At 38.8% G+C, this 25,633-nt stretch overlaps 2 protein-coding genes across 3 annotated transcripts in view; one reads left to right on the top strand and one right to left on the bottom strand.

Moving 5' to 3' along the window:
* The window catches only part of LOC114140907 (plakophilin-4-like), a 32,454-nt gene extending 7,419 nt beyond the window's left edge, over positions 1 to 25,035 (bottom strand). Inside the window, exons 1-11 of one of the 2 annotated variants that reach the window (XM_028011216.1) lie at positions 24,596 to 25,035; positions 23,850 to 24,026; positions 15,430 to 15,542; positions 14,558 to 14,592; positions 13,939 to 14,046; positions 12,131 to 12,285; positions 9,259 to 9,715; positions 4,310 to 4,480; positions 3,304 to 3,505; positions 3,043 to 3,175; positions 1,913 to 2,126 (exon numbers count right to left, since the gene is read on the bottom strand). In XM_028011216.1, the coding sequence (XP_027867017.1) occupies positions 1,913 to 2,126; positions 3,043 to 3,175; positions 3,304 to 3,505; positions 4,310 to 4,480; positions 9,259 to 9,715; positions 12,131 to 12,285; positions 13,939 to 14,046; positions 14,558 to 14,592; positions 15,430 to 15,542; positions 23,850 to 23,981 (1,720 nt within the window). In that variant the 5' untranslated portion in view covers positions 23,982 to 24,026; positions 24,596 to 25,035. The remainder of the gene's footprint in view (positions 1 to 1,912; positions 2,127 to 3,042; positions 3,176 to 3,303; positions 3,506 to 4,309; positions 4,481 to 9,258; positions 9,716 to 12,130; positions 12,286 to 13,938; positions 14,047 to 14,557; positions 14,593 to 15,429; positions 15,543 to 23,849; positions 24,027 to 24,595) is intronic. The other variant, XM_028011217.1, reaches the window with a different exon arrangement.
* Positions 1 to 25,633, top strand: part of LOC114140903 (uncharacterized) — a 1,158,965-nt gene that overhangs the window by 81,120 nt on the left and 1,052,212 nt on the right.

The following is a 25,633-nucleotide window of genomic DNA, read 5'->3' as shown; positions in this document are numbered from 1 at the left end:
AGATCAGAAACAATTGGTTTCCTTACAAAACAGGAAAGACGAAGTGATGCTTTAAAGGTGCAGGTACATTTGTGAATGTTAAGCACTGTGCCTGGAGTTGTTGAAGAGCATCTTCAAAGAAACGGATCACCCTGCTCTGTAATCATCCCAATCCAGAGCTGAGTGTTTAAGAGTAGCAGCTCTCAGTGAAAGGACTCTCCTCTGTGTTTCTAGCAGCTTCAGATCCGCTGGTGCTCGACAGTATGTGCCGAGCCGTCGGCGCCTCCTGTTTCCAAAGCACATTATCTGAGCATCTGTCCCGGCGGCTGTGCCGAGATCCGCTCCGCCAACAGTGTGCGGCGAGTGTTTAAGCCTCTGCCACTCTCACCTCCCACCGAACAGCCAATCCACGGATTAATGCGCCGCCTGCGAGCCAGCCAGCCGGTCAGACGGAGCCGCAGAGCGACGCGCAGTCATCGAGCTGGCCAGCTGGCCGACAGACCTCGCTAGCAGGAGAACTCCCACGCACATCACAGCGGGATTTCAGAGTGTCAGGTTAACGTTTGGAGACAGAATTTGGTCATTTGGGTGCTGAAATCAAATGTCTGATATAATAAATATCCATAAAGCTTAAAACTCTTGAATTAGTTCAATAATTTGATTGAAAGCAAGGCTGAACTCACCGAGACTATCAATTGTTCAAGCTGCATGTTTGTGCAGAGAAATATTTTAACCCTTTCGAATCTGGTTGTACTTCACTAAATATATATATATATATATATATATATATATATATATATATATATATATATATATATATATACATACATATATACACTGCTCAAAAAAATAAAGGGAACACTCAAATAACACATCCTAGATCTGAATGAAAGAAATATTCTCATTGAATACTTTGTTCTGTACAAAGTTCCATTTGCACAACAGCAGGTGAAATTGATTGTCAATCAGTGTTGCTTCCTAAGTGGACAGTTTGATTTCACAGAAGTTTGATTTACTTGGAGTTATATTGTGTTGTTTAAGTGTTCCCTTTATTTTTTTGAGCAGTGTATATATATATCTATATATATATATATAATCTACATATAGAGTGAGGTTTCATTGCAAGGTTCCAATACTAAATAAATAAATGAAAAAAAAGAAAAAAAAAGTTTTATTATATATATTACTATAATATACTGTATATATATATTTTGCATTAAACAACAAATAAATATATATATTTTTTTATCATATAAATTATGATTAGTGTTATTTTTAACAAGTCTTCATAAATAAGTAAAATAAATAAAAAACATGAAAATTGATTTTAAAAATAATTCTAAAAATATACATAAATGTATTTTTTTATTATTTATATATTTTTTTCAACTAGTTTTCATGTTTCTTTACTTATTATTTTATTTTTAATGTATTAGTGGGAGTATTACAGCAAAATCTCACTGAACACGTTCATATTAAGTGTGCAGTTCAACGACAACAATGTCTCTTTGTCAAAAAATTGTTTAGATACGAGTAAGGAGGCATTTCGGAGACCAACTTAATTCTGATTGGCTAGTGTCATAAACAGGCTCCGCCTTATGATCCAAATAAGGCAACAGGGGCAAAGAGTTTATCAATAGCCCCACTGCAGAATAATGTAATGATGTATTTGTTTTTAAACTGTTTCCATAATGTATCAATGTAAAACACATCAAAAATTATATCAAATTATGTCATATTGTATCAAACTGTGCTGTAACATTTTGCATCGCATCAAAACTTGTATATTGTATCAACATATCAGATTGAAACATGTTGTAACAACAAAGGAAGCTACAATATTCTGCATTGTATCAAATAGTATCGCAGCACATACATGATGTAGCTGCAGAAAGCTAAGTGGCGCAGAGTTAGCCGACGCTAACAGGCGTACCGGTGACCAGCTCCCGAACTTCGTTGTCTGTGGTTTTTCTGAGGAGGCGCAGCAGAGCAGGAACGCCGCCGCAGTTCCTCAGCGCCACCTTGTTGTTGTCGGTGGCTTTGCTGTACACCAGGTTCCTCAGAGCTCCGCAGGCGCTCTTCTGGACCTCAGGCGTCTTGTGATCCAGCAGGTCCACCAGGTGCTGGATCCCTCCCAGGTGGCAGACCTGCAGATCCAAAACCAAACTGTTGAGTTTGTGTTATTCTTAAAATACTAATCGACTGCTTCGTGCTAAAAACTTTTACTCCAAATATAAATATGTTTTCTCTTCTTTTCTTCTTCTGAGTTTAAATTGTAGTTGAAATTATTTGATTCTGCTGTCTTTAAAAAACTAAAAGCTCATTTTAGGGCTGCATCTAACAATTATTTTAGTTATTGATTAACTTATTGATTATTTCGGATGAAAAAAAATAGCACATTTTCATTTTAAGCCTAATTATTGCAATATTTGAAATACATTAGAAAATGCAAATTCCTTTTTAATAAAGAAAGTAAACATTTTAGTTAAATTAAGCAATAATGTATAATTTCTTTAGGCTTTGTAATTTGTAGCAAAGGATGCATCTGTTTTTTATAGAATTGAACCAAGTGAATCTAAAACTGTCACTTTAGGAATTATAATATATATTTATATTATAATTATAGTATATAATCAACTAAATCAGGTGATTATTCTTTCACTAAACGATTAATCATAATTAATCGTAATTAATTTTCAAGGAAATTAAAAGCCTCCTGCATATGAAGCCACAGTGAAAACGTTAGCTGCAGGATTTCAGTGCTGAGAAAGTTGGCACCGATGTCAGGTGAAGTTTTCTTTGGAGCAGATGGTGCTTTGGCTCTGAATCTGGCTGCCTTTCCTAAAAAGTCAAATTTAAACTTTAAAGGCTTAGAAACAGCCAGAGCAGCGATGCATAAAGGAAAGTAGAATGAAAAACAACCCGAAAAGCTGGTTTAGAGAAATATAACCGCATTTACTTCATAAAACTCCAACAGCAGCAGGTTTTCTCAGAGTGACGCTTGTCGTGATGCGTCGTCTTATTTTTAGCCAGACCGCCGCCCAGCATGCCTCGTCACCTTACCTCCACCTTCACCCTGTTGTCTCCGTAGCACAGGTGCTGCAGGTAGGCGGCGGCGTTGGCCTGGACGGAGGGGAAGTGATGCTGCAGCATGTGGATGACCTCTAGCAGCTCCGGGTCTCGCCACGCAAACTCCCTGAACACAGACAACATCATGGGTCAGTTTGTTGCTTTGGATGTTGACTCCAAAAGCTAAACATATTTTTTATAAGATGCTCTAAATATTTTCCATGTCAAAACATTTCTAGTGCAGTTTCTGAGCACCTTGGGTCCTTGTGGATGCTTTCGATGGACGGCGTGCGAGTGATGACCCGGTCCACCAGCGCCGAGTGTCTGTGGGAGTACACAGGCTCGGTGGACACCCTGATGGAGTCGACGAACGCCGCCGCTGAGCTCAGCCCGTAGCTGCTTCTTTGGTACGGCAGCGTGCCGCAATGGCTTGTGGTCCGAGGAAGGGTCCCCATAGCTGAGGGCGCGACATGAGTTAGAAAATACAAAAAACACGGCTACGTTATGAGCTCTAAACAGAGACTAACCATTTAAACTGAACACAATGTCTGAAAGGCAGCTTAAATAACGACTAAACAAAATTAAAATGGCTCCTTGGATACTTCACTATCGCCCTCCACAGAGCGCTCAGCTCAGCTGTAATTCTTTCCATTAGGAAGCTGCAAAGGAACATGAAAGGCTTCAGCCTAATTAAGAGCTGACCTCAGGGAGCAATAATAATCACAGCTTCCCAGCCTGCAAACCACATTTTACAGAGTTTTCTTTTAAAAAGAAATGATCTGAGGAGAAGCAAAGGCCTTAAGACGAGGGGAGTGGCAGACTTTGGTGTGGAGATCAGGTTGTTTGTGCCATTTAAATACGAGTTAAATGCAAATTAATGCGCTGGAAGAAATCTGAAGACTGGCAGCAAAAATCATTTTCTTCCCACAACTGGGACCGGCTGAACGATTACAGTTTATTTGGGAGGTTTATTACTGTTGAAAGGTCGAGAAAATTAATTATATTATGTCAACATAGTAAACGTATTTACACCCCTCACATATGATCACAAAAATTAAAATCTGAAAGATGTCTCTTTTAATCTTTTTTACCTTCAGTCCACAAACAAACTAAAAAAATCTTCTCTTATAATTGCTACTATTGGACATTTTTAAATTAAAATTATTTTACTAGTTTCCCAAATGGTACATACATTTTTTTAACTGAATATTCCATCACTTAGATTCTCAGTCTGTGTCCTGTGGTTGAGAGGGTGCAGTACCTGTGTTTGCTCTGTAGAGGGAGTCCTGGGGGTCGTGTGTGGGGCTGTGGTACAGGGGGCTTTGGAAGGAGCGGTCGTCGAAAACAGGCGTCATCTGGCAGTCTGGCGACAGGGCGGCTCGCAGCTCGGGGTCGATCTGCGTCCCGTGGCCGGCGTAGGAGCTGTGCAGCCCTGCAGGAACACAACCAGCCAAAACATGAAATCTATTGACTAATTATTGACCAGTTATTACTAAAGATCAATGCAAAGGGTTTTAATCAAATTTATTATAACAGTCTTGGGTTTTTCATTACAATCTAATTCTGTATTGTTGTGGCTTTTTGTCTAATTCAGTTAGTTTTTAGTGTTTGCTCGTTTTTATTCGTCATCATTAGCAAGTTATAGGAGTAGTTTTAGGTTTTTCAGACTTTTGTTGAGTTTTAGGTGCAGAATTAAAAAGGTAATCATTTATTTTTGATTATGCATAAATTGATTGAATATTTAACAGAATATGCCATTTTCAACTAACTGGTGTTTTTTCCCAACTTTTGCAGACTTATGCAGATTATCAAAAGTCTGACGTAAAAATCAATTTCACATCAGTTTAAAAAGCTAATTAACAGATTCAAAAACACAGAAATGTAGAATATTATATCTATAATTTCACTATATTTTAGCAAGTTTTATAAACACACAATATAATTCCAGTTAATTATAGTTTTTCCCCATTAATCAGGATTTTTATTCATTCCAGTTAATGAAAATGTTTGCTCAATTTCAGTTTTTGTTACTTTTATTCACCTTTTTGTGGAAAACACACATATTTCATGGAGACTTTGTGCAAAAAGCCTGCATGAAAAGCAGAGAGAATTTGCCGTTCGGCTTAAAATCTGCACCATGACTCTGGTCATTGGGTTTGCTGCAGGCCTTGGCATCAGCAAGCCAAACAAACGGGGCGAAGGGTTTTTCCATCCTCCAATCTCGCAGCAGATCAGCTCAAAGAGCGCTCCAATTATAAAGAGGCTTCAGGGCAGAAGAGGGAGGGAGGACAGACTCAGTGGATCAGTTGAGCAGCTCAAGCGAAAGATTTGCACATAAAGCTGGTGATGAAGGAGTCATTTCCCTGCTGCGCTTCTCTTTTTTTTTTGATTTACATAAATTTCCTGTTAAGATCAACTGCAGAACATAAAGAAATGTGAGCCTGGGACAGAGTCAGGACATTTATGTCTCCCTTTCCAGTCTTCAGCTGCAGAAAGCAGATCTGTAATCTGCAAGTTAGAGGATTTTAAAGGCAGAAGGAAACAGCTGATTCAAGAAGAGAGGTTTGGACCGACTCATTTATTATTACAGCAGTTACGAAACGGGATGTTATTTAACTCTATTAATTATGAAGACGACTCTATCATAAGGTCCCCAGGAGAATAAATTCACTTCTAAGTTTGTTCAAGTGTTTTAGGATGTTTTAAAAAAGTAGATTCTTTTATTTATTTTTAGTTTAAGCTGCACAAGATCGATTAAAATAAACATAAGTACTGTAAGTTGGGTTTTGTAGGATTTTAGCTTAATAAGTGGAACAAATGGTTTGTTATTTCAGATGTTGGGTAAAAACACCATCAGAAATATTACACTATTACATAAAACTGTAATAATTTTTAGCAAGTTCGTCATGAAATCCAAAACTTATTGACTGATGTATCAATAATGATACAATATATGAGAAATCCATGTGAAGATTTATTACAAACATCTAATAAACTATTAAAATGATTAAGGTAAAGACTCAAAAGTACCTTAAAGGAAAAGAAAACTTTAAATAGGATTTAAACAAAATGTTCTTTTGTCAGTAGAACAAGAACATTTTGTCCAACTGATGCCACACAAGAAACAAAATAAAAAACATTTTTCACTTGGATTTCAGTTTCAAGCTACCAGTTTAAATGCTAGAATAGTTTCAGCTGATGTGTTTTTAAAACTATGAATACCATTTGTTCCTCTGTTAAAACCATACATCAGTGCTTTGCTCCTGTTTTCTAGTTTCTGTTGAGTTTAGATGCCTCCAAACTGGTTCTCCCAAACAACAACAACACTTCTTAGTAAAGGTTTTTTCGCAATAAAAAGGCTCACCAGTCAGCTTCTGCTTGTTGGCAGATTCCCCGTCACTACCTAAGCTACTATTATTACTGGCCTAATCATGTGGCTCCATCTATTGCTTATCTCCCTCATGTAATCTGGGATTATCATGGATCTGCAGGGTAACCCAGAATAAGTCTGGAAACAACATATATGCCACTTAGCAGGAATTTCTATCGCATTTTCACACATGCAGAAGCATAAAAGAGCATGAAAGCGTCTGCAGCTCTGCCTCGATTTAAACAGCCACAGCAGGATGAAAACCATCTGCAAATCTGTGCAGCGTCGGGCTTTGCGACAGAATCAGACCTATATGGGTCAGAGTGAGCGGCTTTGGGCAGCATGCAGGAGTAAATCTGAGTCTCTGCAGCCTCAGCAGGGAGAGCCGTCGATAAACAGCTAATAAAAGCAGGAGGAACGATAAATCTGGCTTAATGTTTGCAGAAGAAAGACTTTTCAGCTCAGAGAGATCCTGGTGCCAAAGTTAAACACAGTCGGTTCAAAGCTACAGTGATGCGTTTCTTTTTGGTGGGAAATTTGCTCAGAGTACGCCTCAAAGACGTTTGTAAGCCGGGCTCAGTGAAGAGTCTGGCAGCAGCACAGAAATAATCCTTTCTCAAGTTTCTCAGCAAGACGCGGCTGTCTCACCCAATCAGAGAGGCACAAAGTGGAAGGATTGGATCTCCAGGGATGTCAATTAGCTCCCATCATCTGGCCACAGAGGAAAGTTACAGCTAAATGTCAAAAACGAGAACTGATAGATGGCTCTTTGATCCGATGGTGGAAATAATAAATCAGCAGCATTGATGAATCGACAACGGTGAGAAAGTTCAAAGGTTTTTGATGTAATTTATAGCTGGTGTGGATTCAGAGAATAGAGCTGAAAGATACAATTATTTTAGTTTAATCTAATGATTAATCTGCAGAGTTTTCATTTAAGCATTTTTTATGAAATAATAAAAAATACATAAAGTTCAATTCAATTTTTCACATAAGAAAATGCTTTTTTAATATCTAAAACACAATAATAGCATTTATTTAGTGAGAATTTGATCATTTGTAGAAGCTAAAAATACTTCTAACATCAACATGTGAAAATCTCAATCCTTTCTGCTTGACTAAATATCAATACAGTGATCTGTTGATTAGTTTTTGATCAATCAATTAATCACTGTATAGCATAATTTGCTTAACAGGCCTTTTTTTCTTTTCTTTTTTACAAAATTTGAACCCTAAAACTATGTTGAGGAGTTTTGTATTTACAAAATATTTTTTTTATCTTAAATGGAAACTTTTTATATAATTTTTTGTACAGTTTTGACTTAATAACCCCTCAGAATGTGTTTTTTCAGTCTTAACACTCCAGTTAACAATTAACCAATGACTAAATTAATTGATAATTATTTCAATAATCGATTCATCATGAATCGATTATCGATTATTGCTGAGAAACTTGATTCAGGTCTAGATAGAAATAATAAAATACACAGTTTGAAGACTGTAGGACCATCTTACAGTCCTCCTGGTCATCTGTTGCCAGGGAAACCCTTAAAAAAAATTAATTTGTATAAATTTCTGTCACTGGTTGAAAAGAAAACAATACCACAAGGAAGTGAAGCAAAATAAAAAGATGCTATGATGCAAGAAAACCATTACAAGCTAGATGGGCTGCTGAATTTTAATGGCTGAAATGGCCAAAAGCAAAGAACCAACTGTGAAGCAAGGTGACTTTTCTCCTCACATTAAAAGCTAGATCCAGCATCACAGTGATCAAGCAGGATAAAGCTGACTAATATTAAGTCCCAGAAAGGCTCCCCTGCTGAAAATCTGAGGATTAGGTTTAAAGAGTGATCGGACATCCAGCCGAAGGTTGTTAAAAAAATCATGTGGTGAAGGAGCAACCGTTGATACTAAAACTGTTTCCTCACAGCCTGAAATCCAACAGAATCCCACTGATCATGCTGAGTTTCTTCACTCAATACTAGTGAGTCTTTCTGGCTTGTTTTCCTCCTGCACATCAATCACAACCTCCAGCTTTGTTAGCATGAGGCCTCGGCTCAGAGTGAAACCTCTGTATTCCTCTTTTACACCAGCTTGCATTATGAAATTCAGCTGCATTTGGAAAAGCTTCATCTGCAAACGCAGGAAGAGAAAGTCGAGTCTACATACAGTAAGTGACTCTGCACCGTAAAAACTGTTTACTCAGACCAAAACTAAATGATTACATCAACACAGAAAATAGTTGCAAGTTTATCTATATGCAATCTATCTTTCCCTTCATATTACAGATTCAAACGATGGAGAACTGCATCAGTCAATGCACTCCATATCCAGAAAAACAGAACAGCATTTTATTTTCTTTAAGGGAGCCAAAGCAAAAGCTGTAAAACTTTATTATTCTATGTTTTTAACAGTTCCCAGCAGGTATTTCTATTCTATATTATTCCACCAAAAAGTGCCAAGTTGAACATTTTCAATTTTCTGATTAATCACAAAATTTCTGAGTTTTTTCTCACAAATATTCAACTTTCAGATGTTATAGATATACAAAAAGGCAACTAAAAAAATCTTAGAAAATCTTTTGAAAAATCTTGGAAATGTAGGAGTTTGAAAAGTCATTTTCCTGAAAATATCTGAAGTCAATTTGAAAGTTGCAGTTTTTCTAAAAAAGTTTCAACATTTCAAACTCAGAAATGTCCGTGTTTTTTCTAGAAGATTTCAGAAAATGTTTTTTATATATATAAAGCCGTCCTAATATGCAGCTGTAAATTGATATTAATCGTAGGTTGATTAACTGTTTGCATCCCAACAGGAGGTATTTGGTCGTATTTCTGACTGACCTATCAGGCTGTCTGGGCGCGGCAGGGCGCTCCTCTGGTACAGGCCGTACGGATCGGCGCCGTAGGCCAGCGACTGGCTCTGTCTGGGCAGCGTGGAGCCGTAGTGCTGAGGCATCGCCGTCATCCCAGAACGCAGCGGAGACCCCGTCAAAGCCCTCCCCTCGATCAAGGACAGGGTGGAGCCCAGGCGGACCCCGCCTCCGATGCCTCCTCCGTTTCCCAGGGCCTGGGTGGCGTCGCTGGGGGAGGTGGGAGACGGGCAGGAGGGCGGCATGGTGGTGCCGGGGAAGACGGCGGCAAGCGGTTTGGGCTCAGACAGGATGGGCGAGTCGTAGGTGCTGCCCTGGGATGTTCGCATGGAGATTCGGGACGGAGAGACGGTTCCGGTTGTGCCACAGCCGGGTGACTGGCTCCTGGAGGGGAGGGAAGCCATTCTCCTCAACATCCGACTGGAAGCCTGGGAAAAAAATAGGTTAGTCTTCCCAATCCAGTGGAAATGTGACATTTAATTAGTCTGATAAAGGACTCTATTTTTATTACTCCTTCCATAAATGGGCTTTAATTTTCACAGGTCATTATGTTTGTGGGGATACTATTAAAGTGTGCTTGTGTTGAATAGGAAATGTTATTAATTTGAACTAATGGGCTTGAAAATCTGCTTTATGGTGCAGAAAAACACACAAAAACCATCAGCACCCAGCAGAACCTGAGACAGTGATACAGTTTTACCTTTAATAAAAAAATAAATAAAGATAAGCTAAAGAAAATGTAATTTAATTTAACTGATTTGATGCTTTGGTTACAGCTTTGCAGATGTTTGACGTGAAACATGACCAAGCATCCAGCGAGGCGGCTAAATAAAGAGAAAATTGTAATGAGTTCATTAATATTTGCCATTCCTGTTTCATCTGTCACAGAGAGAATAATGTGACACTTTAAAGGTGGGGAATAATTTGACATGATGCTCATGGCAATAATTAGCGGGCTGCAGTCGCTGCTGTCAGTCAGAAGTAGAAAAGAAACAGGAGGCAGCAGCCAGTGGAAACAGTGAGAGCAGAATATATTCTCTTCCTGTGTGGTTCCATAAAGTCGCCATGGTTGAGCTTTATGGTCTTTTGTCCAGCTCTCATTATGTTAGCGGCCTAAAATTTGTGTTTTTAACTTCGGGGCTTTTTCATCTAAAAAGCTTCACAGTAATAAGTGGAAATTGAAGAACATTAAAAGATTTCATTTACTGTCCAAGAGGAACTTTTCATAGAAACCTGGACAAAATCTACAACATGTTTCTTAACTCAAACTCAAAATCCAGAAGCCATTGGGCTTAACAAGTTACCACAAATATTAAGAAACTAATATTTATATTATGGGTGTCAAAAGTTACTGCTGCATTTATGACTAAGGCTGTCATAATAAGCAATTAATCTCATGACCAATCAAAATTAACTCAATAATTTCTATTCTTTTACAAAGACTTCATAATCCATTTTATTTATGGTTTTGGTTAAAAGTGGTTCTTATTGAATTTCTATTTATTATTTTTGGTTGTTGAGTTTTACTTTGGATATTTTAAATATTTTCCAGTTTCAGTTTTAAGTGTTCTTTACAAATAATTAACGTTTATTGGTCTTTAAGACCGGAAAGTTAAGATTATGTCATTGAAAATGGTTTCAAATCAACATTATCATCGCTTATTTCAATAATTACTGGGACAATTTATATATTGGGACTATTTATTAAATAAAATACCACTTTTTTATTCCTAATAATAATAATGAGAGTTATATTGTATATTTTTTTTAAGTGAATATCTGGTTTTAACTGTGTAATATTAAGTACAAAAGCCAGAGTAAAACACAGCGTACAAGAAAAAATAAGAAAATAATCATTTGCATTCTTTGATTTCTGGAACATTTTATGTTTTTATGTTTTTATGTTTTTATGTATACTCATGTGGCAGTTGTTCATAAAAATAGGAGGATAAATTTAAATCATTTCAATCCCATCCAGTTTCTTTCTAGTCACAGGAATGCAGAGTCCCAGTTGAACCAGTAACTGATCCAGTGGTTTACCCGCATGAGTTACCAACTAGGACAAATCTTCTTCTTCTTCTCTTGTTCCCGCTGCAGTCCTGCTTATCATTCTGAATAAAGCAGCTTCCTCTGATTCTCACCAGCCACTAAACCTGGGAGTAGTAAAAGACTCTGACCTGAACCTTCAGAGCCACATAAAGACAGTCACAAAGTCGGCCTTCTGTCACCTGAAGAACATTTCCAGGATTAGAGGACGAATGTCTCAGCGAGATCTGGAGAAACTCATCCGCGCGTTTATCTTTAGTCGCATTGATTATTGCAACATGTCTGCCTAAAAAATCAATCAGATCCAGAACGCTGCTGCTGGCAGTAAGACAGACTCCAGTTACACAGTCCTTCCACTGAGAGAATAAACTTACTGTTTATAAATGACTGAACGACTTTAACATCTGCTGTTGTTGTCATAGCAACCTTCCAGACCTCTGAGGTCTTCTGGTTCTGCTCTGCATCCCCAGAACCAGAACCAAATGTGGAGAAGCAGCATTCAGCTTCCATGCACCACAAATCTATAACAAACTTTCAGAAAACTACAAAACAGCCAAAACACTGAGTTCCTTTAAATCTAGGCTAAAAACCAACTTGTTCAGAGTTGCTTTTGAAACATCATTAATGAAACATTAATCAACACGTGTAATGTTTCAATTATGGACTTTTTGTTCTATAACTTTGTATTTTTTTGTGTTTTTCTGATGTAAAGCACTTTGAAATGCAGCGTTGCTGAAATGTGCTGTACAGATAAACTTGACTGATTGATTAAAGTGAGGTTAAAGGTCAAACCCTACCTGCCCAGAGGCTTGACCTTCTGCTCTGGGGCTTCTCGATATCGAGGCTCGAGGTTCTGAACGCACCACGTTCTGGTTGCTGTAATAACTGACGCTGCTGTCTTGGTACCCGCTGTCTGAATACGAGGTCATGTGGGCTGAATGACCTCCTGACCCTGGAAAAACACAAAATAATCACAACACCACATCATCACAGATTTATTAAATATCATGGATTTGTGCGTTATGGTTTTATGTTGCTCCTTGAACAACCTGCTGTCCTACTTTCTGCTGTAGGATGAGGAGGAGGAGGAAGAGGAAGCATGTGGGGGATATTTTTATACTCTGAGACTACTCCAACTGTATGGAATACAAATAAGCCCAAAGGCAATTTGTTTTAGCATTTCAGATCATGCGTATTTACCGAAGTGGGAATTAACCGCAGAACGTCGGAGGTTAAACAGCTTTCAGAACCATAAATACGAGCCGTGTTTACGAGACAATTCCCATAAATTATTTAAAAGTGTGGAGAAGAAGAAACAAACAAAACGCTCAAATCAGAATGTACAGCCACACCAGCTGCTCCGCTCTATCACCCGCCCATCTTTGGCGGTTTAACACATGCTGCCAGGAGGCTTGATGGAAGCAAAGTGTCAAACGCTCCAGTGAAGGTTCCTAATGTCCGACAGAGAGCCGCTGCAGCTGCAGCGCTGAGCTCCAGGTGTGAGGAAGCGTGGAAGTTTTACAGCTAAAAATAAAACGTGAGCAGCGGAGAGGAGACAAACTTTAGTTTCTGGGTGTTTTAGTGATCCGGAAAAGGCTGGAATTGTTTTTCATTCAGGTTAAATATCCAGAAACATTAATTAATTAATTAGGTAATTTTACTGATTAAATTATGAAAAAATGTCTTTTTGACCAAAATACAGAGGATTTATTTGTTTGTAAACACAGCTGATGCACTCAAAACTTTACTGCCTTTAAACGCTTACTGGTTACCATGGTAACCTGCATTTATCTTGATGTTTTAGCATGTTATCAGCGAACTACAACTGTTTACAACACCGTGATAAAATGTAAATCATTGTAAATCATTTTATTAGCCTAATTGTAAATAGTTAGAATAATTTATTCTTGCATGCATTCTGAACTCGACCTGCACAACAGCAGAGAGAAAAGGGGCGGAGCCTCCATCAGGCAGCCATGTTTACTTTCAAACATTTTAAGACTTGTTTTCAAGCATTTCGTCACTATCTGCATTTCCATTACAAATGTGAGCAAAACTTTGTTGATCTTCCACTAATATTGAAAAAATACAAAACCCATTAAATAAGAATTAAAATCACGAACGAATAAGTTCGTTAACACGATAAGTTTTTAGTAGTAACATCCAGTTGTTGATCACGACTCATGAGATGCAAAAAACGTGTTTTAACATTTACCTAATTAACTTTAGAGTTGTTGGAGTTTTTTATAATTTCTCTGTGGATTTAATGAGACATCCACTTCTAGAAAACTTTTCAACCCTCTTAAATATTTGAAACTTTTGTTCAGATCAAGCCTCCAGAGTAGCAAACCGCTAATCCTGCTGATTTTTCCAATTAAATCCTGCAGTCGTAGGAAAGTATTACAAAGTTTCCCTTGCTGATGTTATTGTGCTCACACACCTGTATGCAAAACTAACATTTTTTCTTGCTTTTAAAGCACAAAGATGCTGTACTGTCAAAAACTACTTCAATCTTCAAGAAGATTTTACTGTAATGTGAAAACAATCTGATCTGCTGTCTGAAACGTTAACGTCTCCTCTGTGTGTTTCGTGGATGGGGACGGACCCTCACTGTCATGCAAGGAGGCGCGGTCCCCTTCAGGCAGGTACAGTCCTTCCTCCACCTCCAGGTGGCGCCCTGGTGCCTCTGCAGCCACACCCTGAGACTCTCTACCTGTCACACAACATCCCTGTTAGCCAAACATTCATCTTTGGATTCAAATGCTCGAGAGGACGGAAGATGCTAAACATTCACAAAGTCGTCTTAAAGTCAAACAAGTGGCAACATTTTTTATTTACGGTTTTGTATAACTGATTATCAATTTTGCAGGAGATGCATAATGTGAATAATAGCGCTGACATCTGAGGAGAAGGATCTTTGACAGAATAGTAAATGGTTCAATTCAAAGCTCACGGTCAGAGTCGGAAATATTGTTTTGTTTTGCTTGACCGGCTGGTGCTGCGTGCCAGCAATCCTCAGTCCTCTGGAGGCTATAAAGAGTTCTCATCTGGAAAAACGATGCCACCCGGGTGGCAAATTTATAAACATCTGATTCTATCTGAAGCTGCAGGATTAGGAAAATACAAGAAGCCTCAAACTAAACTTCAATCTGAAGATCACAGAAGCAAACTGCAATCAGAGAGCAAAGATATTAACATATCGCATTAAAAATAAGAAAGTATACCTGCAGATCTCCATGCATACGACTTCTCAGAAGAGCTTTGGTAACGGAGAAGAGGAGGAGGAAGTGGAGGAGACAGGAGAGCAGAGGGTAAATTAGATCACAGAGGAATACTTAATGTTCAGTCAAACCAGGAAGGAGGAAGAAGATTCGTTTAACTAAAAAAGAACAATCACTTTACCCGTAAAAACAAAACAACAAAAGGAAAATAAAGGAAGTTTTGAAAGAAACCCGTCCAAATCTGAATTGTTTTGTGGCTTATCCAAAAGATATGAAGCAAAATGAGAGTTTATAAGGGTTTCGCATTTTACATAAAACTACCAGATGTCATTTTGTTTTGTGAAACAACCTTAAAACTTTATGAGATTGTAACCACTTTACAGTAATTAAAGTCTCAAAGCCATAAATGTTTTAAGTCACTCATTTCATCTCAAAAAGCCAAACTCAGAACTGAAGAGCAACTCATCGTGTTTCTGGACACCTGCAGTAATTAAATAACATAAAACTGCAATAAACTCAAACTGGGCAGAGAAGTTTGAATTTATAGTTGAGTTTCTTCCATCCAAACTGGATCAAAGTCGTTAAAATATATGCAGTTCTGTGAAAAAGACGCAGATTTCTCCTGTTTCTACATTCACTGCAACACTTCAACGTTTCAGATCCATCAGAGAACTAATTTTAATATCAGACAAAGATATTTTTCTTATGTTGTCTTTGATTATTAGATGCTTTTTATGTGATAAAAACAAATAAACAGAAATCTGTAACAGAAACAATGTAAGTGTCTAGAGAACTCTGAAATAAATTCATTCTGAATTTCTTAGATGAAATTATTTATATCATCGTGAAAAAAGAAAAGCGCAGACAGGATCTACCTGCTACTGTCTCCCGCTGGCGACTCAGCTCCCAGCATGTACTTCTCCAGCTGGCTCGCCACAATCTGCCGCTCCTCTTCCAGCTCCCGGGTCAGTCGCTCAAACTGGAGCTCCTGCAGCGAAACATGAACAGAACAATAACAAACCAACGTTTTCCATAATACAGCAGCTTTTTAATCCCAATTTATCCATGCTAGTTAGAATTAAACAAAATCAGCTTTTTAGAAAACTTTTCCTCACCACTATGAACCTTTTCAATGTTTTATCTATTTTTGACAAAAGAGATAGGATTTTGACACTAGCTAGATAGCTAGTGCACTGGTTTTAAAACAAAATAAATAATATATATGTAAAGAGAAGGAAGTGAGCTTGGCTGCTCTGTGGTTTTCTGCTAAAAATATAGCACACATTGAAAGTGATTTAACGCCGGTATCTGGAACAGAAATCTGGACAGGAGCTGACTGAGCAGCTGTCGCTAGGCAACCCAGACAGGTATGTGCTGTCACTTGTTTTAATTTTATGATATGAGTATTTTGTACATATTTTACAGAGCAATTAATTTATCTATTGGCTGCAAGTGTGTTGGTAGCATGCTGGCTTAGTAAACATGTTTCTGTGTAATGTGCATCAGTTTGTGTTTAGTCACGCTATTTTATTTTAACATTTTCTTTATTTTAGGTATTCTAAAGCTAAACTTTATCTCAATATTTGCAATACATGTCATATAGGTTGTTCTTGAATGATGGTCTGGCCAAATGGAGTAGGAAATGAAGAAGCAGATTTGGGTTTTCGGGCTTTACACGACTGTGGTGACAAAACGAAAAGGCAAAACTACAAGGAAAGTCTCTTAATTTGTTAGTGAGACATGGATCTTAGACACAAGCAGCTAAAATAAGCTTTCAGTGCAGAATGGTTGGGCTCCATCTTAGAAATAAGACCAGAAGCTCAATAATCAATCAAGTTTTTGGGACTAATTATTCAAAACAATTTGGCTTTATGTAACACAGAGCTTCCAAATTAAATGTAATAACTGGCTGTTCCATCCTTGGAGGCAACAAATGCCATCAAATGTTCTTAAAACCAGGCAGGAAGTGTTTAAAATCGACGTGGAGGATTGTTGACCCACTCTTCTTTGCAGAATTGGATGGTTTTCAATCATCAATGTCCTCTTTAAGATCATGCAACAGTCCATCATAGTCTTTTACATCATAATCCCTTTTAAACTACAAAAGACTTTTTAAATCCACACTGCCAGCTTTTCATCTATTTCCTTTTTGTTTTTGGGTCAGCCATGAACGAGCTTTTCTCTCATTTATTTCACCAACATGCTAAAACCAGCGAGTTGCTGCTGCTGCTGCTGCTGATGAAAATAGCAAAGCTGGCCTGATTTCAGAAGCAGCGAGTCCATTTCAAAAACCAACTCCAAGAGTTTAGCGACTTTATTTCAAACACCTGAGTGGACACATTCTCATCTTAACTCTAACAGCATGAAACATCAATAATCTCAAGAAGGAGGCTGAACACTCAGGAGTAATTTTGCATTTTTAATCAGTGTTGATTCTCTGATCCTCGCTAATTGGACAGATGTTTGTGGACTCAGAGCTCTCCATGCTCGCAGTCGGCTGCTGTAATCTGCTGCAAAATGTTGTCCTGATGACAAACTGACTTTCATTAAAGCTTTTTTCTGTTTTAGTCGTGTTTATGAAATGTAACCTCCATTTTGTAACTGCATTCATGCATCGTTTCTACTCATTACTGTACATCAGAGCTCTTTAACTTTCTTGAAATGTACTGCTGCAAGATTCAAAGCAATTATATTTTCCTCATGTAATCATGTGGTATTTCTGTTTTTTGTTTTATTGTTTTAGCATGGCGCTTTAATACAATGTCAAGATGGAAAGAAATCAGAAATGACCTTAAAGAACAAGCAATTCTCACAGCCTATTTATTTGTTAAGAACTATAAAGTCATTTTTAAACAATTTGATTCCCATCCTTCCACCGTAATAAAGATTATTCAGGAGTGGAAAACATTTAGGAGCGTTACGTTAATAAGTTAAATATCAATTTTGTCTTTCCTGCAAGCAAGAAGCTGTGAAATCTCATTAAAGGGACTTTAAACTAGATGAATGGTGATAGATATTTTATAGCAGCTTGATACAGGCGACTAACTTCTGGGGATAAAACTGAGAAAAGCAGAAACAAACTGATACAGATTCTGTGATGGTCTAGTTCAGGAGTTCAAATCAAGATCAAAATCACAGATTTTATGGAGCTAATTTGGAAATATTTGCAAGGAATTTTGCAATAAAAGCGCTTAGGTGTGACGATAAATGTGACTTTTTGCTACTCGCCATATCGATCACAATATAACTTAACATCAAGTAAAGCTGAGTAAGAAACGTGAGCATTAGCATCACTTAAACCAAACATTTTTTACAATTTCTGTAGAAAATTTGCAGTAAACTCACAGGAATGCAAAAAAATGCGGGGATCTGTTGATTTGTCATAAATATCTGAAATCACGGAATCACCATAAAAATAATGTTAAAAATTTTTGTTATTATAAATGTGTTTTGCTGTTTGTAAAGCTAAATATGACAGTTTAGAGAGAATTTATGTAAAATCCACTTTTTTGAGCTTTGCATCTTGTTATATTATTCCTTTGCTTTAAGTCTTTCGTGCATGTCTGCATGTTCATGCATCTTCTAATCTCCATGGCAACCATTCAGCAAAACGCCTGCGTGAATCTAGCCCCGCCTTTGAGGCACAGCTCCTCTTCAGATTTGCAGTTTCCCAGCTGACAGACCATCCTTCCCCCACTCAGCTCCTTCAGACTAGCCAGCAGCAATTAGCAAACACCTGGTGGAGCTGCATTTCGCTGAGCTCATTATAGGAGCTACTTCTCAGTGAAATGCTGCTAAAATGTTGGGGTTAATAGAGGAGCCATGTTGTGATGACTTCCTGAAGGTGGAAAGAGTTTTTAAAGAGACAGAAGCCCAATTTGAAGACGTTAAATTACAAAGTCAATTTTCTTTAAGTCATATTTGATATATACAGTACAGACCAAAAGTTTGGACACACAGTTGTGTCCAAACTTTTGGTCCTGTACTGCATATAGCATTTTTATAACAACTGAAGGTAACACAGTTACTTGATTCTGCTATAAAATGGTACTATGTAATTAAAACTAATCCTTGTTGTTAGTTGGAATTGTCTGTTTTCAAAGGATTCTCATTTCCAATAAATCCATCAGAAACTCGTATTTGTTGCCATCTGATGTCTCATTGTTGTGTACAAACAATAATCAACATGTTTAACATGATGTCCACTACAGGCAGAAGAATTTGCCCAGATTGTAAACAGAGCTGGTGAATGTGTGAGTGGACCAATTAAAGCTACACACCAGGAAACAAATGTGGGAGCTTAAAGCGTGCAGCTTATTGTCACAGCATTGCTGCTGACTGTGAATTCCTGCATTCCTTACATCACCCCAAAGCTTCGCAGAGACAGGACAACAGCACACAGGCCTGCTTGTTTAGCCTGGCTGGGTTACGGCACAGCATCAGGCCAACATAAAGCCGTGCCAGGCGACTCCTCGCACCAGCTGAGGGGCTCTCACGGACGATCCGACACAGCTTATTGTGAGCCGTCACAGCCTGTTTTTCCGCCCCGTTATCGAGTCCCACCAACCACAGACCTCTGCCGTTTGCTGTGTCTAATCTTGGCCCAGCAGTTTGGTTTATCCACGCCGCATCTATGATATCCGTGAAATGTTCGGCCTACTTCTCTGGCTTCTGCAAACTCCATCGCTAAGGCTTTGTGACAAAGCCAGCTGGAACATTTTCAGGCTAATTTTGCTGCAGTGGCAGATATTTTCCACGAGCGTCTAATCGTGATGAAACGTGATAAAGAAAGAGAAGAACACTTCCACATCTTGCACCATCCAGTAATCCCAATCCAGAAATCCCTTATGTAGATAGAAAAATATACATACAAAATAAAATAAAAAGGGATGGATGGATGTACATATTGTCTCACTAAGATAAAACAGTCTGGAATCAATGTTTTCAATGGTATTTTTACAGGTATTTCCATGTTTTTCCATGTTTTCCAGGCTGCCATCCTGGAACTGGATGAAATCCTGAGTAACATCGGAGGCAGCAGCTTCATCAGACCTCTGCTCTGTTTACCCTTCTCTTGTTTTCCCATCGTCCCACTCCGCACGCCTCCACATGTGACCCTCCGATGCATTAAAGCACTTCCTGTCTCTTCACAGGCAGAAAGAGCTGCGTCTGACTAAAAGCAACAAGTACACTAGTCCTCTAATGGTGGAGTCGCGTCAGTAAGTGGATGAGGCAGGTGGAGGCGGACCCGCATCTGCAAAGAACATCACAGAGTGACGCCACAGTGCAGCAAGATGGAGGATCCAAGAAATCTTCTTAGACTTTGGAGACACGACTCCAAATTACCAAATTACCAGCATCTGTGCTTGTAATTTGCTGCGACATGGAGCGTGCTTTCTTGGCTCCTTTCATTGAAACCCAGCCCAGGGTGAGAAGCGCTGAAGCGGCTCGGTTGTGGTTTTGTTGAGCGCCTCATACATCTTGTGTGTGTTTTTTGATGAGCATGCATGTTCTTTTTCAGCAGCGCCATGCATCAAGTTCATCTGGGATCTGGCCTGCAGAGCAACAGCCTGCCGCTGTCAGCTCAGGGACAGAAAACAATCCCTGCAAACAGCCGAGGCGGGCAATGCCTCCATTCTTACACAATCTGGGAAAGTACGGACTGAGTTCAGTTGCCAGAAAAGTCTAAAACGTTCTGATTGGAGGTATTTTTTTGATCCCTGCACCGTTTCACAGCCCAAGTCAGACACGATTCTCATCTTTCATTTAGCGGAAACATCTGCAGGCTGTTATCCCAACATCAGATCGATCCCTCTGTTTGCTGAAGAAGTGACAAAATCAAACTGTGCTCTGACACCTCCGTGGAGTTTCAAGTTTCCGAGACGGAACGTTTGATATTTTCCTTCTCACATCCATCACTCTCCCACTTTTAATGGGCTAAACGGGAGCAAAGTGGAAAAGCATCAGGCCCTGAACACAATAAAAGGCAATAACTGATGCGCTCCATTTAGCACGTCTAATTTGACATTTCTGTGGAGGAACTGCAGGCGGAAGATTTGACGCTTCAGCAGAACCGACGCAGAGAGACGTAAAGCAACTTTGTTTTATTTTCTCTTCCCAGGCTGTTCAGCTGCCTGAAACAAGTCACACAACGAAACGTTTGGCCTCCAGGAACTCCAGGCCTTTCGCCGTGACCATGTTGGCTTTATGAAGGTGGGTTTTCTGCTTCACATCTGTACATTTCATCTTCTAACTAGAGAAATCTAATAGAAATCTGTCTCAATTTGGGCAAGTCCTCAGGACAAAATCCACAATACAGAATGCTGTTGTCATTATCTTCTGATCCCCTGAAAGTTTCCAACTGTTTTCTCTCACAAAACAACCTAACTGGAGGCTCAAAAATGTCTCATTTTAGATTTTAAGTGTCATTTTTGCCCTTAATTAGAAATTAACTGGGGCTGTGGTAAAAAATATTCCGTAGGAAAATTATTAGACACTTTTAAATGTAGGTTTTTATTTTTAAGGCTGAAATGATTAATAAGATTAATTGTGGTGAATCAATTAAAGTGGAGTATACAGACTCAAAAAAGGCAATTTGCTCAAAAAATAACACAAGTTGTAAATAGGCCAAAACTGTGCAAATATTTATATATTTTGCATTTAAGATTAAGAAAAAAAACCATTTGTCTGTAAATATGTTCTACCCAAAACTTCTCAAGTGTCAGTTTTAGCTTCAGCTAGCTCAAATTCTATAAATAATAACAAAAATATCTCCTATTAATCACTTTTTTCCATAAAATTACTGATCAGTTAATGCTAAATTAGTTACTAGATGAGTTCTACACTGTACTGATGCTCAGTCAAGCAGAAAGAGTTGAGTTTTTCATGGTTTTTATTTTATCATCCTTTGCTAAAAAATCGGGAAGCGAGTTTTGCAACCTTTTATATTTGCGGCATTTTTTCTTTTGCATCCATTCGCAATATTTTCCTTTTGAATTTGGTTTCTTGGTGTAGGTTTAGCTTCTTTTTTCTGAGGCTGCAGCAGTTTTTATTTGCACATTTTTTCTGTTTGTTCATTAGTTTTTTTCTTTGTTTGCTCAGTTTGCTGCGCGTTCGCACGTCGGCCACCATCAATTTCTCTAGTGTTGATGTTAAGCCTGTCACAATGAGCAATTAACCACTTAATTACATGACAAATAAACTATGAGCAATGGAGTCAATAAGTGTTTTGGCAAATGCATCTTTAACCACAAGCATCTTTAACCCAAGAAAACAGGACATTAAGCAATCTACCAGGTCTATTGATATACGGTCTCTGAGTGGAGATCAATCAGAACGGACAGAAGTGCCCTTGACTTAACCCTTCTGCACACAGATCGTTTATTCCACTCTGCAACATTGGATCGTATTTCACCTGCTCAACAGAAACAGTGACATGTCTGCAACTACGCAACTACTAAGAAGACATTTTGGATTTTTAAAACGAGCAAAATAAAGTTTTAGTTTCTAGATCTAAAGTTTCTACCTGCAGAGCAATGCATGTGCAGAAAATGTTTGCTCTTGATGAACATGAACCCTCTTCCTGAGATTTAGGCACAATCTGCAGCCCTCCAAAAAACTGCAAATTAAACATCGTATCCGAGTCTCTTTTCTTAGACATCATAAGCCTTTAAATAGCAGAGCGCCTGATTCAGAGCAGCACGCCCAGGGACTTAGCAGAGAACATGGCTACTGTCCAGGTATAATTAAGAGGAGGAGAACAGAAAGACTCCCATGCTGACAGGATATAAATCAGCATTAAACATAACAGCAGGGACAGCGAGACAGACGGAGGCTGTCCTCTAAGGCTGGTATTGTTGTTTTCCTGCAGATCTGAGGCATTTCAGGGAGCATCAGCCGCAAAAAACAATGAAAAAAAAAGTTTGTCATTTAACTTAAAATAGCTATAAAACATGGAGGCCAAAGCAAAGAAAATAAAAAAGGCAGCATGACGTCACTGTTCCTTTAAATTCCTGCTGGCAAATAACGAATATCTTCTTCTGATCTGGTGAAATCTGCATCTTCCTTAGCTTTTCATTTCATGCCATACAGTATACGGGTTTTTCTGCACCGCTACATCTTTTTCCTGGTGCTGAATTCAGACAGTGCAGCAGAAGAAATTATTAATGAGGCTTTTAATAGAATTTAAGGTGCAGATTTGTGTGACTCAGCACCACAATTCATTTACACTTCATCCTCATCTGGAGATAATCCCCTGGATTTACAGTGTTCATTTGGGCGACTCAGGTCACAACCACAGCTAAAAACTGCTTAAAACTTGTATGGAACTCCAAAAAAACAAGACAAGGTTGAACCACAACCCAGAAAATAAGCAAAATGACAAGAAATGACTAAAATTTTGCTCAAATTGGCATTTCTCTGCTGTTTTATTTGTGTCACCAATCTGAATGTGCAGTGAAACTGATGTGAGCGCATAAATCTTTGTAAAACTTTGAGGTGTTGAGTTTTTATATCTCACACTCAAATCACTTTTGGCGTCTGAAGTTCCTGATCGTCAGGTATGGAACACCAAAAAAGCCAAAAAGTTGTGAAATTTCATGTTTTTCATGTACAAAGTAAGATGTGAACATGGAAGCAACTGCAAAGCGAATGTAAATAAACCACACCACCAGCAAATAACAGGCAACGTTTTCATCCAATCAGCGCATTCCTTAGAAGAAACACAACCAATCACAGCCAACAAGTTAAGTTCGACATTATGGTGATACATTTCTTATCATGACTAGAATTTTGATTTATTGTTTTCACAATAAATTCCAACTAATGATGTTTAAAACCCAACAAAACTGTGTGAATTGCTATTTTTTCACGATTTTCTCTAATGTAAAAAAAGTATTAAATAGTTCTTATCATGACTTTTATCAAAAAAAAGTCTAAGTCCATATCACCCACCACAACCAGGAAGTGGAAGAAACTACAAAACCGTAGGATTAAAGACAAGCACAACATAGTACAGGTAAATTTTGTAGCCTAATAACATAAAGTTGAGCATGTAAGGTAATATTTCTACATTTCTTGAGTTATTATGATGTGATCCTGAGCTGCATTAGGCTCAAAATAACCAAAAAACATCCTGGATGTGATAGAAAATCTCCTGTAACAATCACAGATTCATCACAATTCTGACAAATTTTCATCCTAAAATGAAAAATATTGCCAAAGTCACACCATAAAGCTGCCAAGCTGGTGTTTGCATTCAAAAGGAAGGAAGAAATGAGCAGCAGCAGCATCTTACTTGCTCTTTAACAGAAGCCAGGAGGTTGGTGGTGGTTGTTGTGGCGGCGCTGGACTCCGACTGGAGGCCTTGGCGGCTTGGACCTTCTCTGACCACCATGGGTCCTTCCCCTTCTGCGTCGCCTTCCTCCATATCCCCCACAGATCCGGCTGGCTGCTGCAGGCTCCCTCTCTGACCCTGCAGGACGGTCAGGATGTGGGTTAATGCACAGAAAATCACGGCAATATAATTTTAGGGAACCACTGTGTTTCAGTTGCAGGGATTAAGCTTTTGAGATGTTGCAATATCCCAGAATTCATGATATTCCTGCAATAAATTCCCCTCTTACGGTGTGATTGTGCTTTTTTTAATCCCTCAAGAGACACAAAGAGACAAAAGATGATTCTTCTATTTTCCCCTATGCATGTTTTTTCATCTCTAATCTATAACCCGTCATTTGTGCATGCAGGTACAGATTTCTCCACACATAGAGGAACTGCACACACACACATGCACACACACAGAGCGCTGCAGGCTGCATCCTTCCTCTCTGTGTGTGTTTTACATCTCAACACACACCAGTGCTGTCTATATGTATTAACAGGTGTGCATGCACGATGCATGGGCTTGCATGCATCTCCCGGTCAACCTTGCATCCTCCATCATTCATTCACCATCCGGCAGCCAAGGACGAGGTCACACCGACTCAGAGCGCCGGAGCCCGGGCAGCCAGCAGAGCTGCTCGCCCACCGCTGAGCGCGACTCACCGGCCAGATGTTGCTGTTAGAAGCAGGCCACAGCTGGCTCAGTCCGCTTCCATCCTCTCCTCCGTGACAGCTACTCCATTCCCCAACGCGCCGACGTCACAAACAAACAGACAGCCGCGTGCACGTCCTCGCGCTTGTGGTGCAATTATAATTTGCCCTTTTTGTGTGTGTGCGTTTCTTCCAATCAATCCCCGCGTGCAAGGAGAAGCGGAGGAGTTAAACGCGCGCGTCCATCCCTGAAGTCAAGGCTGCACCCAGCCACGAGCGCCGGTTAACAGCGGCGTGACGTCACCATGCGGCTATGGATTATTTCCGATCGACGGATCGATGAGGAGCCGCGCGTCGCTGTGGCCGCGGCAGGAGTCGTGCGGCAGCGCGGCAGCTCTTCGCGACGAGAGGAAGGATGCAGCCTGCAGCGACCAGCGTGTGTGTGTGTGTGTGTGTGTTACTGCGATACGTCTCCACACACACACACACCAGTGCTGGTCACAGGGATGTTAATGGGATTCCCAGTTAACAGCTCAGGTTATCAGGTTCATCATACTGAACTCCAATATTGTCAAGATTGCAATTTATTCCAACATTGATTTTAAAATAAATATATTTTATGGAAACAAAATCAATTAAAAGCTATTTTTCTAGTCAATTGTTTACACTATTAATGTATAAAATTGGTTGAATTAATATAAATGCAAAAAACTACAATCAATTTTAGACACTTTCAATTGAAATGGAGGGAAAAATAGACAGGATGGATGAATGGGTGGACAGATGGACGCCTGACTTTTCAATACTCAGTACTGACATTTTTTCATTATGTTTTTATTTTATTCTACTATTTATTGTTTTATTTATGAAAAAAATACACAGCCAGTAGAAAACCGATAGTTTAGTGGGTATTGTAAATAATTACTCAAATAAATGTTTGTAGATGAATCTTCTAATTTTAACATAAACAGAAAAATCATTATTAACAGAAAATCTAATATCCATACATGTGTGATAAATCTCAACATTTTTTACGTAATAAACTGACAT

Source organism: Xiphophorus couchianus, chromosome 24 (assembly GCF_001444195.1).
Source record: "Xiphophorus couchianus chromosome 24, X_couchianus-1.0, whole genome shotgun sequence".
NCBI classification, from domain to species: Eukaryota; Metazoa; Chordata; class Actinopteri; order Cyprinodontiformes; family Poeciliidae; genus Xiphophorus; species Xiphophorus couchianus.
This window is presented reverse-complemented; position numbering and strand designations above follow the sequence as displayed.